The 14,737-nt window shown below is 35.4% G+C and overlaps 1 protein-coding gene across 1 annotated transcript in view; it reads right to left on the reverse strand.

Annotated features, from left to right (window-relative positions):
* Positions 1-14,737, reverse strand: part of NitFhit (ntrilase and fragile histidine triad fusion protein NitFhit) — a 61,510-nt gene that overhangs the window by 14,742 nt on the left and 32,031 nt on the right. Inside the window, exons 7-8 of the mRNA XM_090369081.1 lie at positions 12,498-12,599; positions 2,265-2,430 (exon numbers count right to left, since the gene is read on the reverse strand). Of these exons, the coding sequence (XP_090225207.1) occupies positions 2,265-2,430; positions 12,498-12,599 (268 nt within the window). The remainder of the gene's footprint in view (positions 1-2,264; positions 2,431-12,497; positions 12,600-14,737) is intronic.

A 14,737-nucleotide genomic window follows, 5' to 3' on the forward strand; every position in this document is an offset into this window, starting at 1 on the left:
ATTATGGAAAAAGGTGGAATAATGTAACATATAATAACATTAATAATTTTATTGTTAATATAATAATGTTATATGATGTAACACTGTTACTTAACATATAACGTTAATATTCTCTAAACAGATTGAATTGTTAATATTCTTCAAACAAATTTGATATTATGGTTAAATAGATTAGTGGAGAATGAATAGGACCTGGGGGTAATTGTGCAGTCAGATATGATGAAGTTTTCTGAGCAGTGTAGACAGGCTGCCAGAGCAGGTCATGGGTCTTGTCAATGACATACAGGAATTTTTCTAGTAGGGAGGAGGTGATTATCCCCTTGTATAAGGCAATGGTCAGGCTACACCTTGAGTACTGCATACAGGTCTGGATGCCTCATTTTAGGAAGGATGTAGAGTTGCTTGAGTGTGTACAGAGAAGGGCAACAAGATTGGTGAGGGGAATGAAGGGGTCCTCTTACCAAGAAAGGCTTAAGTTGTGCAAATTGCAGCGGCTGGAGACTAGGCACCTTCGAGGTGATCTGATTGAGGTGTATAAGGCCTTGAATGGGTTGAACACGCTGAATTCTGATGGGATTCTTCCACTTGCTCAGATTATGAACCTGAGGTGGGGGCATAAATTCAAATTGAGGAAAGACAATTGTAGAATAGATGTGCAGAAATTTTCCTTTGGCTAGCGGGTAGTTGATAGTTGGAACAAACTTCCATCTGTTTTAGTGGAGGTCAACAACTTAAATAAGTTCAAGGCAGAACTAGACAAGCATTTGGAGTGAAAGAATGAGTGAAATGGGAAGGGGTTTTTTTTTTTTTTTTTTGGCTGATGCTATATAAGCTTGCTTTCTTGCATTATATGCCTCTGCTAATGCTAATTCTAACAATTCACCTGATTGTTTAACCACAATAATATATGTGGATTAAATGGTTTTGTATACCCTGTGTATCCTATACATTTACCCCAACTTGATTTGGTGACAGAGCTTTCTCTAGTATATCATAATTTTGATCTACTTGAGAAATTACAACCGAAGAAATAATGGGAAAATAATGATGCTACATGTTTTTTTTTTTTTTTTTTTTTTTTTTTCAAAATAAAAAAATTGTGTGTCACCTGCTGGATTATGCACGTGGTACATAATTCTAATTTTTTTTGTATACAAATCCTTTGTCAATGGGTCATAGTATCTAATCAGATTAGTCAGACAAGCTCCTCCCCCTAACAAATCCATGCTGGAATTTCCATATAATTGCATTGCTCTCAAGATGATCCTGCATTATTCTTTAACCACTAACTCTATTGGAAGTGAAGTCAAGTGTACAGATATGTAATTACTCATTTTGCCCTTTGATCTCATTTGTGAATTAAGAGAGACATTTGTATGTTCGAATCTGTAGGTAGCAGGAATGAGCCTAGCATAGTTGGCAAGGGATTCCAAACATGCAGTTAATTAAAGTCTTCTATACTATGTTTTCACAATGCTTTGATTTTCTAATTGTCTTTCTACTCATTATTAAACTCAAACCAATGGGATATTATCAACACTCTACATACTTGCTTATATGCTAATTAAACAAGAATCTTGTGTTTATTTGTGTTAAATAATTAAACATTTCTTTCATTCATTTTCCACTTAGAATATTAACCTTATGCTGGTATACCAATTTTAATAGTTTTCATATATTGCATATATAGACTAGTTGATATGATTCACTGACAGCAGCTGAGAGGTATTTTTGCACTGAAAATAGAGCAGACAATTTAAAATTTTATTTACTTAAAACATAAAGGCAAGTTTATTCTTTTATTTGGTAATACTTTTTGTTCTAGAAAGGTGGATAAGTTTAAACCTATCAAATCAATCAGATTATGCAGATTTTCAAAAGAAAACATATATTTTTGTTTATAAAAAAAAACAAAGAATATGTAATCCCAAAAACAAATGAACAATACCAAAAGTTGTACAGAACAGTTCACAGTACATTTATTTTCCATTTTTACTAAGTACAGTACTTATTAAATAAATGTAAATAGGCTAATACAAACTTAATACAGTATTTTAGAAGAATTAACTTTTGCTCAGATTACAAATTACCTAATTATTTCCTTTGCATAAATATCTAGATATTCTGAAAACTGCCAGGTTATCAATTTCTACATCACATGATATGCTAATTTCATAAAGGATATTACAAAAAATGTCTACAATCAGTTTATGTGATGATATTACAAAAATAGTGATATTCTTATTGCTACAACATGCCTTCACTTCCAAAATTTGCACTAGGAATGTCTCCATATAACTCCGGCCTTCTGTGATCCCACACTGGCATCTCTGTCCTAATTTTTTTTAAATAGTCAAGGTTAATTTCTGCAATGGCAACATCTGTTCCTTCCTTGCAGCAAGCTACAATACAGCCCCAGGGATCTACTATCTAATATAAGCAAAAATAAGTGAATCTGTAAAACAATTTCCATAAAAAAATTGTCAAAAAAATGAATAAATTGCAAAATAAAAGGTGACATTATTTTGTAATTAGTCTTGTCCTTATTATGCAAAATGATTGGAATTTCAATTTATTTATATTACTATAAGTTGGGCCGGCTATTAGAAGGGATCATCACATCATCCTTTATAACAAGGATTATAACAAGTTGATCTAATAACAGATTCAATAGTGATTTTTCTTCTTCTCCCTGTAGAGTTTCCTGGAACAGGATAAACTGAATTATTAATGGATCTGTTTAACTGTTCATGTATGCTGTCTTAAGTCATCTTCACCAAACATTATTCCTTTAATTTTCTGTTCTTTAATTTTCCAAATGATCTGAAGCCAAAGGTTTTGGTAGGTTGTTCCACTCTGGTTCTCGTTCCTGTAGAGCTCTGTTGTTCCATTTCTCTCATATCCTCATTAAATAATTCCTCTTCATGAGAAGGCAAGCAACTTCTCAATATCCTCAGTGCCTAACTTATCCCATCCAATTTGTTTGCCTATCTCTATAATGTTCTTCTCAATTGCTTCCACAGTTTCTTCAAGGTCCCGGGAGACTCACAGTATCAGTGAGAACATCAATAGCAGCAAGATGACCAGGATCATTACCAATGATGCCACTACCATCTATGTCTTGTTGTCAACATTATTTTCAAAACAGTAATCTTTAATAGCTGAACAATTACAGGATGTAAAGGAATATTCAACATCTGCTTGAGTCACCCATAATTTCTTATTAGTATTAGCAAATTATGGAAAACTACCAACTTCATCTGTCCATCCTCTAATAATTTGTTTAATTCTTCCTAAAATTTATTCAAACTATCCACTTTTACAACATCAGATGGAAGTTTATTCCAACAATCATTTGCACACTCTCTGGCTGAAAGCAAATCTTTACACGTCTATCCTTTTTCAATTACCCTTATGTGTGTTGTCTGAGAAAGGGTAAGGATGCAATCAACATTTAGTTTACTCACTTCACTTAGAGCTTTAACACTTATGACCCACACCTTTCTTAAAATGAGGTTTCCAGACATTATTATTATTATTACTAGCCATATAGTGCAAGGAAGCCGGAGGCTTATGCTGCACCAGCCAAAATACATTTCCGAGTTACCCTGAGAGAGAGAGAGAGAGAGAGAGAGAGAGAGAGAGAGAGAGAGAGAGAGAGAGAGAGAGAGAGAGAGAGAGAGGTAGAAGGGAATCACCAAGAAAGAGAAGAATGATGATTTTGTATACAATACTCAAGATGCAGGCAAAACAATGCCTTATACAATGGGATAATTACCTCTATGTCCCTCCTGGCAAAATTCCAGTATAGAAATTTGCAATTTTTATTATTTTGTTCTTGGAATAAGTTTAAGATCACTTGTTACACTCCTACCAATCATCACAGCCACATGAACTTTGCAGATTTAAAGTCTTGTAGGCTTTACTTTCCTTAGACATTTAGGAAGGCATCCTCTTCCTAAACAACCCTGCCTCACACTGTACTCATTGAAGATCTATCCATCCATCTCAATGACTGCACTTAGAATTTCAGTATAATAAAATTGCTTTATTTTCAGCATTTGCAGCTTCTTCACTAAAAATAATAATATTTAAAAAATGGATTCAAGATATGTAGGTAATACTAATCAAAAAATTTAAAAGTACACCTTAATGCTTATGGGAAGCTACATTTTCCCTTCTTCAGCATGTGTTTTGCAAATGCATGCTAAAAAAGAGACAATTTAATGTCTTGAATTCTTTTTTCTCATAGTTTCCAATCACAAGAAGTCTTTTTTTTCCTGAGAGCACATGCACACTTTTTACCTCTCTCTCTCTCTCTCAAATACTCAAGTTCAGGCTGATATGGCATATTTCCAGATTCACCATAAGTGTTTTTAGATTCTTGTACAAATTTGCTTCTGTTCTTTTCCTGTATAATCACCAACCCTTTCAGGGGTGAGTTTTCTGATACTATGTGGGCCTGAAGAGTATTTGTGGAGCTCTGAAGTTTGTAAAAAAAAAAAAAAAAAAAAAAAAAAAAGAATGAAAACTATGTGCACAAATTCCCTCACACTCTTTTAAAATATTAATTAAGGTCTTATATTGACTTCATAGTCTGCAAGGTGTCTTGGATTTCAGACCCTGCTGTGGGTCATCATGAAACAAATAAATACATGGGCTGTGTTAGGGTAACTAAGAGTAAGAACACATGCATGTATATACTTGCATGCACACTAATGCTTAGAGCATTGTAAATAAATTTGATGAATTTCGAGTACTGATTAAGTTAACAAATACAGATATTGTAGGAATAACAAAACATGGTGTCACTCAGACATGTGATGTTGAATTTGAATATGGGGAGTACAATGTATACAGGAAGGATAGACAGGACAGGAGAGGTGGAGGAGTTATGCTCTTAGTTAAGAAGCATATTAAATCTATGGCAGTACATCCAGTTGACACAAGTGACTAGTACAATGTTGAATCAGTTTGGTGTGATATAAGCGCTGGGAAAACAAAATTGAGAGCAGGAGTGTGTTATAGGCCTAATGACTGTGTTATTTATACCAAACAGATATACAGAGAAATAGTGTGTCACCAAATCAGAATGTCTCATAATGAGTAATTTTAATTTTCCGGATGTTGGCTGGAATTTGTGGGTTGGTCACTCGCAGACTAGCAAGACTTTTGTGGATTTCTTGGATGACTGTTTTCTATAGCAGCATGTTAAAGAGGCAACAAGAGGAAGCAATACTCTTGTTCTGGTTATCAGCAGTGATTCTTTATGCATTAAGAATTTGCAGGTAAAAGATCCACTGGATGGCAGCGATCACATTGTAATAATGTAGAATTTAATTAAAGACATAACTACTGTCAAGGGTAAAAGGAAAGGCTTTTGCTTTTGTAAGGGTGACTAAAGGGGTGTGAGACAGTTTTTAAATACTGTGCATTGGGAATAACTGACGATGTTACCAAGATAAAATTCTAAATGGGAACTATTGAGGGAAGTAATCAAAGAGTAATACTTTCTTCATACCAATGAAGAAATACTTTTCAATTCTTAGACCGAAATGGATGTCAGATGAACTATAGAGATACATGGCAGAGAAGAAAAGTGCATGGGATGCAGATAAATTATAAGGTGATACAGAAGCCTAAGGTAGATATAAGCTGATCTTTAATCAAGTCACAAAGGAGGTTAGGCAAGCTAAGGCAGATTATGAGAAGTCTCTGGTAAAGAATGCAAAGAAAAAAGAGCAAAGACTTCTATGCTTATGTTAACAATAAAAGGAAGGGGTTGAATCACATTGGGCCACTTGATGTCAATAGGTTAACTGTTGATGACCCTGCCCAGATTGTGAACAAATTGAATAGGTATGAGGGGTTTCCAAAAAGTAAGGTAACACATTTTTTTTTCTTAATAATGGTGAAAGGGAATGAGATGAAACACGGTGGACAAACAGACCCGTTAATAACATTCAAAAAGACTGCCAGTGCAGTGTTGCGGTACTGTTGCCTCACAGCAGATTCCAGTTGCAAAATGGGGGTTACCGTGTGGTCCAAAACAGGTGTTCATTATTCTCTTTTTGCAAGCAAAAGGGTCTTCACCAAGTGACATTCACCATGAACTGGCTGTTGTGTATGGCAAAAAGGTGATTACAAAAAAGCAAGTGTTTTTTGATGTAATGAATTTAAAGCAGGCCGCGTTGACATTGAAGATCGACTTTGGGCGGGCAGGCCTTTGTCGAGCAAGACAGAAGACAACATTTCGTGCATTATTCTTGAAAACAGGCGAATGAAACTGCATGAAATTGCACAAATAGTGAACGTGAGTAAGTTGACTGTTCACGATGTGCTGCTGCTGGGTGCCCTGACAATTTTCAGAGGAGGACAAAGCAAAACACATGGGGAAGTGTCTGGAGAACCTGTTGCGACACAGCGATGAAGGAGAGGATTTTCTCGCTCACATAGTCACAGCAGATGAAACGTGGGTTCATCACTTTATCCCGGAGAACAAACAAGGCTCCATGACCTGGAAACATCCACAATCTCCCGGGAGCAAAAAATTCAAAACTGTTCCCAGTGTCCAAAAAGTCACGGGCAGTGTTCTGGGATCACCAAGGCATTCTGTTGGTGGATTTCTTGCCGAAGAGAGGAACAATCAATGCACAGCTTTACTGTGCAACGTTGGAAAAACTGAAAGCCAATATTCGCCGCTTGTTAGGTCATCTAGACCTGACAAGCGGCGTGATTTTGTTAGACGACAATGCAACTCCACACACTGCCCACACCACTCGTGGGTGGCTGCATCATATTCATTGGGAAACTCAGTCACATGCCCCCTACAGCCCAGACTTAGCACCTTCAGACTTCCATTTGTTCGGCCCTCTGAAAAAACACCTTTCAAGAAAGCATTTCACCACGGATGAGGAAGTTCATCAAACAGTGCGATGTTGGTTACTGTGTGTGGGCACGGACTTCTTCACTACTGATATTGATAAACTGATCCATCATTGGGACAAGTGCATCAATAAAACTGGAGATTTTGTGGAGTAGTGCATGTTCACTTATTTCTTGGTGTGTAATTTCAAATTCGTATTATTAAACATCATCGAGAGAAAAAATGTGTTACCTTACTTTTTGTAAACCCCTCGTATTTTGCATCTACATTCACACATGAGGAATTCTTTAGGGAAGGAGATGCTTGAAGTTTATCAAACTCTAACAAGGTGACTCTGTGATAACTGCAAGGGGAGGAGAAATTGTTGAGGATGGACATAAAAAAAGGCACCTGGGGCAGATGGAATCTATATTAAGGGAATCTGCATCAAAGGAGGTAAGCAAGCCCTTAGTCAGAACATCCTTGGATTCAGGGGAGGTGCCTATGGACTGGAGAAGTTTGAATATATCCAAAATTATAAAGGGCAATCAAAAGGCAACATGAGTAATTACAGATCTGTGAGCTTAACATCTGTTCCAGGGAAAATAATGGAATCACTGGTTAAAGTAATAATGCAGGAACATCTGGAGAGGCATGCAATTATGCTGCAATCACAGCACGGATTTGTCAAGGGGCGATCTTGTCTAACTAATGTTTTAGGTTACTATGACACAGAGACCAAGGAACTGGATTTAAAAAATAATTTTTACATCGTATACTTGTATTTTGGGAAGGCTTTTGATACTGTTGCACATAAAAGACTGCTGTACAAACTGGAGGAATGTGACATTAAGGGCATGATACTGCTATGGATAAAGGTATGGTTAAGTGGAAGAAGACAGAGAGTGGTTATCGATGGGCACTGCTCCTCGTGACCAATATTATTAATGGAGTTTCCCAGGGTTCAGTGAGGGTCCATTGTTGTTTTTAATATTTATCAATGATATCGATGAAAGTATATCTGGCTTATTGTCTAAGTTTGCAGATGATACAAAGGTTGGCAGGATGGTTAACAACAGTCATCAGGGCGAGCTACTGCAACAAGATCTAGAAAAATTGAGTCGATGGTTGAGAAATGATAGTTGAAGTTTAACATTGATAAATGCTAGATACTGTACATGGGTAGCAGTAATCCCAGAGTAACTTATCAGCTCTGTAGTACTATGCTCAGGATAGTGGAGAATGAAAAAGACTTGGGGTTAATTGTGCAGTCAGACATGAACTTCTTTGAGCAGTGCATACATGCTGCCAGGACAGCTCACGGAGTTTTGTTTCTGATACACAGAAACCTTGCTAACAGGGATAAGGAGGTGATTATTCCTTTGGATAAGGCCATGATTGGTCACATCTTTAATACTGTATACAGGTCTGGACACTTTAGGAAGGATGTAGATCTGCTGGAATGGATATAAAGAAGAGCAACCAGATTGGTGAAGGGAACAAAAGGGTGCTCTTACCTAGAAAGGTTTCTGTTCTTCTGCAAATGCACAGTCTTGAGACCAGGCACCTCCGGGGTGATCTGAGTGAGTTATTTAAAGCCTCAAATGGATTGAGTAAGCTGAATGTTAACAGTATTCTTCCACTTGCTGAGGCTACACACATGAGGGGACATAAATTCAAATTGAGGAAGAATGGTTGCAGGATAGATGTGCAGAAGTTTACATTCAGCCAGCGGGTGGATGACTGTTGGAAGAGGCTTCCATCTGTTGTTGCGGAAGTGGATGGGTTGATCATGGTTCAAATGAGAACTAGAGAAATTATTGGAGGGTACGGATGGATGAACTGTTTTATTTTATTTTAATTTTTTTTTTTTTTTTTTTGGCTGATGCTATATAAGCTTGCTTTCTTGTATCATTTGCCATTACTACTACTATTATTATTATCAAAAATTACTAATTTGAAATTACCTATTTGAAATTAGGATCCTTCACTGTCTTTTTGAAAGTTTTATTTATTACATATATATTTTTTTGACTATTCACTATTTTCGATTTTGTCATTACTTTTTTTTATGCAATTATATCCTCTATATATCTATTTATTTATCACTTCATTCAATTTAATGAACTTTTATGTCTGAATTCCAGACCTAGAAGTTATTAAATTTCTTCAATTTTTGCTTGCATAAATCTTTGTGCATCTGAAATCTCCATGAGCAAAATGAGGCCAACAGGTGTGTACCTCTATTCCGATTTTAAAAGCTTTTAGTGCTACCATCTATTAACTTTTATTTACTATTACTTGTAAAGAGAGTTAGTAGATGGCAGCACATACTGGCTGAGTTTCAAATGAAACAAAATGAAAAATGTATATGTACTGGCTGAATCAAGAATGCCTCTATAGAAAAACAAGGATAAACATACTCACCAGAAAACAGATAAACTGAGTGTCACTCAATGTTACTCTGAATTCTCAATCCAAACTGTCATAAATCTTTGAATATCCATCATAATTCCACTATAATATTCCTAACTCAATCAAATAGCAGCCAGAGGCATTGTTAGCTCATCAAATTCTCTTATTTTATTAGAGTACTCAAAAAAAGTTCTTACCAGTGTTGGTGGCAAATCAAGAACTTTAACAACTCCTGCACTACTACTAAAATTAAAGCTTTCCATTTAATAACTGCTGATATGGATTCTGTCACTATCAATTTATTGGGTGTCTTCTAGCTTATGCTATTCATTTCAGGAAATATATTCATGTAATTACTCAGATATTTCAAAGGTCTTTTTATAAGCTTCCCTTCTAAAGTTTAATTTCATCCTACTGCATTTGGGAGGTCAGGTATTCCTTTGGATGTTCGCAAATACAATGTAGATGGCTCCTCTTCTTCAAATTTCCTATTTCTGCAGTATGAAAAGGTTCTATTAATTTATCTTATCCTTTTCTTTTTATAAAGGGTAATTCAAAAGTAATTTTCCCCACTTCTGTAGAGGCCACATAGCATCTTAAACTGTTACAGTCTCCTTTCCTGAAGTTAAAACCTATACTTTTACCTTTAACAAATGCAACCCTTTTCTTCATTTTCAAACTAATGAATGCACATCACTTCCTGCTAATAGTTCCTATACTGTCAGGTCTATGATGTCATCTGGTTCATGGGTGATGATCAAGTTTACACGCTTACTTAAAAATTTTGTCCCCTGAGTTTCCTTCCCACTTGCACCAATCAATAAGGACAAACTGAAATAATTCACAATGAGACATTCACAGTTACATGCTCATTCTATCACCAGTGGTTGGTATGCACATAATGTAAACAACAGGTGACTTTTTTAGAAGCAGAATGGGTAGTTTTTTTTTTTTTTTTTTGTGAATCATCAAAGCTACAACACAAGTTAAACAAAATTTTCACAAAACATGGAAATCAATCTCTAGTAAACATTCTATTTATAATTGGTGCAGGTATTTTTTCATGTAAGTAATGAAACTGAAAAATGCAAGGACAGCTTCTGTTGAAGTCCTAGAAAATAAACAAATTAAGTTAGTTGTCAGCTAATATATCCTAGCCTTTTATATATCCTAGAGAATATTGAGAAAATTGTTTGGCCTGAAATTCTAAAATTGTACATTTTTTTTGTTTTTTTTTGGTTAGTGCAGTAAAAGTTTCCAGTTTTTTTGCATCATATAGCTAATACTAATACCTGCAAATGTTATAAGATGATGAGAGGAAACATCATGATTTGTGCATCAGCACCTTGGTGCTAGTGGACAATGAAAGTTTCATATATTGTTTTGTCTTCAGTGATGTGTCCACCTTTCACTGAATTGACTAATGAGCAAATAAAGTTTTAGAATATGAAGAAAATGAGAAATCCCATGCTTATGAATAGATGGCATGCCTCATTTATCTTTTTACGTGCTTGTAATTGCTGGATATAAATAATTCAAATTGGTGGTAAGACAAGGTGGTCTAATTATGTGGGCAGTGCAGTCCTTGGACCTCATACCATTTAATTTCTTCTCTGGAACTTCAGATCAAGTTTATCAGCCACCATTATCAACAGATTTACAAGAACTGAAGAACAGAATTAGAGTTGTTGCCATTGATCATATAACACCTAACAAGGCAGAGCAGGTGTGACAGGATATAGACTTTCATTGGATTATATGTGGCATGATTGGTGGTAGTCACACTGTGATGTTAAAGTAAATAACATCAGTTATTCATTCTGTGGTTAATATATTTTACTAAGTTCAAAATACACAAAGTTATAGGCTTACAGAGTTGTGAAACTGCTTTGGAATTAACAAGTATATCAGTTATCTTCTAATAACTGCAAATTCACACCTCTGCTGTTGATAGTGCATTCTTTCTGAAACACAATCTAAGAAAGTACAAATGTCTTCCTTGAAATCAAAAGATTCTTCACTAAGTTCCTTCTTTTTTTGTTCAAAACTCTCAATTCATTCAAAATATTTAAAGTACTAGCAGTTCTATAAACCATTCATAAGCTATTATTATCTATTATCAGGATCATCTAGACAAGACTGCAGTAATAATTCAGACACAGTATGGGTTTGTTAAAGTGAAGTCTTGTCTGACCAATTTGATTAGATACTATGATGTGGTCACAAAGGAACTGGATGCAAAAAATAATTTTGATATCATATACTTGGATTTCAGAAAAGCTTTTGATACTGTTGCATATGGAAGACTGCTATACAAATTGGAGTGGTATGGTATTAAGGGCAAGTTGCTACAATGAGTGGGAGACAACAGAGAGTGGTAAGCAATAGACACTGCTCTTCGTGGACTAATGCTATTAGTGGAGTCCCCCCAGGTTTGATGTTGGGCCCACTGTTGTTTTGTAAATTTATCAATGATATTGATGAAGGTATACCAGGCTTAATGTCAAAGTTTGCAGATGATACAAAGGTTGGCAGGATTGTTAATGACAGTAATGGCGGTGTGCTACTGCAACAGGATCTAGAAAATTTGAGCAGATGGGCTGAGCAGTGGCAACTGAAGTTTAACGTTGATAAATGCAAAGTACTGCATATGATGAATTCTGATGGGATTCTTCTGCTCGCTCAGATTACGAACCTGAGGGACATAAATTCAAATTGAGGAAAGACAGTTTTAGAATAGATGTGCGGAAATTTGCCTTTAGCCAGCAGTGGTTAATTGTTGGTACAAACTTCCATCTGTCATTGTGGTAGTTGATAGCTTAAATAAATTCAAGGAGGAACTGGACGGACATTTAGAGGGAATGGATGTGTGAAATTGTTTTTTTTTTTTTTGGCTGATACTAAAAGCTCATATACTTGCTTTCTTGCATCACATGCCTCCATTACTACTACTACTAATCAAAAATTCAAAAGATAACCTAAAGCTTTTGTGTTTCCTTTTCTCTATACTACTCCAATCAGTATATCTATTCAGAATTTTATCTATATCCTGAAATTTTTTTTTTCTAGTAGTTGATACAATATATGTTGAAAAATTAAAGATAAGTAAAAAAAAGTTTAATTAATTGCAAATCTATAATACACTCAGGGGATATTAATTAAATGCACTTTGATTAAGGGCTGAAGAATAACATTCAATGTTCAACATAAAACTTACCATAGCATGACCATAAGATGATCTTTTAGGATTATGGCGACCTGTTTGTGCTGCAGCAATAACATAACACTGCGATTCAATGGCTCTGGCCCTCAATAGTGGCTGAAAATATAAATTTGTTTCTCCATTTTTATAAATATAAATTTGTTTCTTCATTTTTTTTTTTTTTATAGAAATATTTCTAGTCAAAGACACCAGTATAAATTGAACACTTAAGAGCTTGTCTCTTATAGTGGGCAACCCAACAAAGAAATATGCTTAGTTATCAGAAACCTACCTGAGATTCATACTGAAAGCTGAATGGCAGAATCAGTAAGAACACTGGTAATATTATGCACATAACTCTTTTAGAATTTTAACATCTTATCACAATAGTGATAAGATGTTAAAAATGTTAAAAGTAATCACAATCATTGAAATCTCAAAGTTTTTGGAGGAAAAAAGGTATCTGAAATTTTCTCAGATACCTTTCTTCAGATAATGTCCTAAATTTACAACACAACTGTATAGTTGTAAATCTTTAACATTTAATTTGTGTTTAATTTTTATTATTTTAGAGACATACATGATATGATTTATTTATCTGTTTATATTTTGGTGAACAATATGATCACCAGTTATGCTTTTTTTACACACATACTTTATAAAGTTTTTATTTACTTAACAATGTAGAAGTTACTTTGTTTCCAATGGCCATGATATTTAACAGAGTAAACAGAGGATGACATCCTTGACCTATGTATTTGGTGGCAAGCAGAATTTCTATTACACCCCTAGTGTAGAAAAACTGGAATTTGGGGAGTACAATGTGTACAGAAAGGATAGACAGGACAGAAAGGAAGGAGGGGTTATGCTGTTAATTAAGAAACACATAAAATCTAAGGAAATATATCCAATTGATGTTGGTGGACAATGCAATGTTGAGTCTGTTTGGTGTGACATAAGCACTGGGAAAGGAAAAATGAGAGTAGGTGTGTGTTATAGGCCAAATGAATCTGATGAGAATAATGAGCAATTGTGCAGAGAAATAGTGGGCCAGTAAATCAGAGTGTCTTATAATGGGGTATTTTAATTTCCCAGAGATTGACTGGAATTTGTGGGTTGGTCACACACACTAGCAAGGCTTTTGTGGATTTATTGGAAGATTGTTTTCTACAGCAGCATGTTCGGGAGGCAACTAGAGGGAGTAATACTCGTGATCTGATTATCAGTAGTGATTCTTCATGCATCAAGAATCTGCAGATAAAGGAACCACTAGGTGGCAGTAATCAGATGTGCTGAAGTGGAATTTACTCAGAAGTAACTACCATCAAGGGTAAAGGGAAGGGAAGGGTTTTTGCTTTCGTAAAGGTGACTAAGGTGGACTGAGACAGTATTTAAATTCTATACGGTGGGAACAACTGATGATGTTACCAACAGCAAATTCAAAATGGGGAGCATTTGAAGAATTAATCTTGGAAGCTACTAGGCTTTTCATACCAACAAAGAAATATATTGTTCAAGATTTAGGCCTAAATGGATGTCAGATGAACTAATTAGACATGTGATAGAGAAGAAAAATGCATGGGATACATATAAATTAACATGTGACACAGAAGCCTATGATAGATATAAGCTGGTCTGTAACCAAGTTACAAAGGAGGTTAGATTACAAGAAATTTTTGGCAAAGGATGCAAAGAAAAACAGCAAAGAGTTCTTTACTTATATAAACTCTAGAAGGAAAGGAATGAATCAGATTGGTCCACTTGATATTGTTGGTTCAACTGTTGATGATCCTGCTCAGATAGCAAACAAACTGAATGAATATTTTGCATCTACATTCACACATGACGAGTTATTCATGGAGGGGGAATGCCAGAAGTGTATTCAACTCTGGCAGTAAGCTAGATAATCTTGTAATAACTGAGAGTCAGTAAGCAAGATAATCTTGTAATAACTGGGAGTAAAGTGGAGGAGAAATTGTTGAAGATAAACATAAGAAAGGCACCTGGGGTGGATGGAATCTATCTAGTTATATTAAAGGAAGTGGCAAAGGAAGTAAGCAAACCCTTAGCCATAAGTATGAGAGCTTCCCTGGACTCAGGGGAGTTACCCATGGACTGGAGATGTGCAAATGTGAACCCAATCCACAAAGGAGGATCAAAGGGAGACACAGGTAATTACAGACCTGTTAGTTTAACTTCTGTTCCAGGGAAATTAATGGAGGCACTGGTTAAAGAAGCATTGCAGGATCATCTAT

The sequence above is a fragment of the Mastigoproctus giganteus genome, chromosome 2, assembly GCF_048544385.1.
Source record: "Mastigoproctus giganteus isolate SK-2022 chromosome 2, ASM4854438v1, whole genome shotgun sequence".
In the NCBI taxonomy this organism is placed as follows: Eukaryota; Metazoa; Arthropoda; class Arachnida; order Uropygi; family Thelyphonidae; genus Mastigoproctus; species Mastigoproctus giganteus.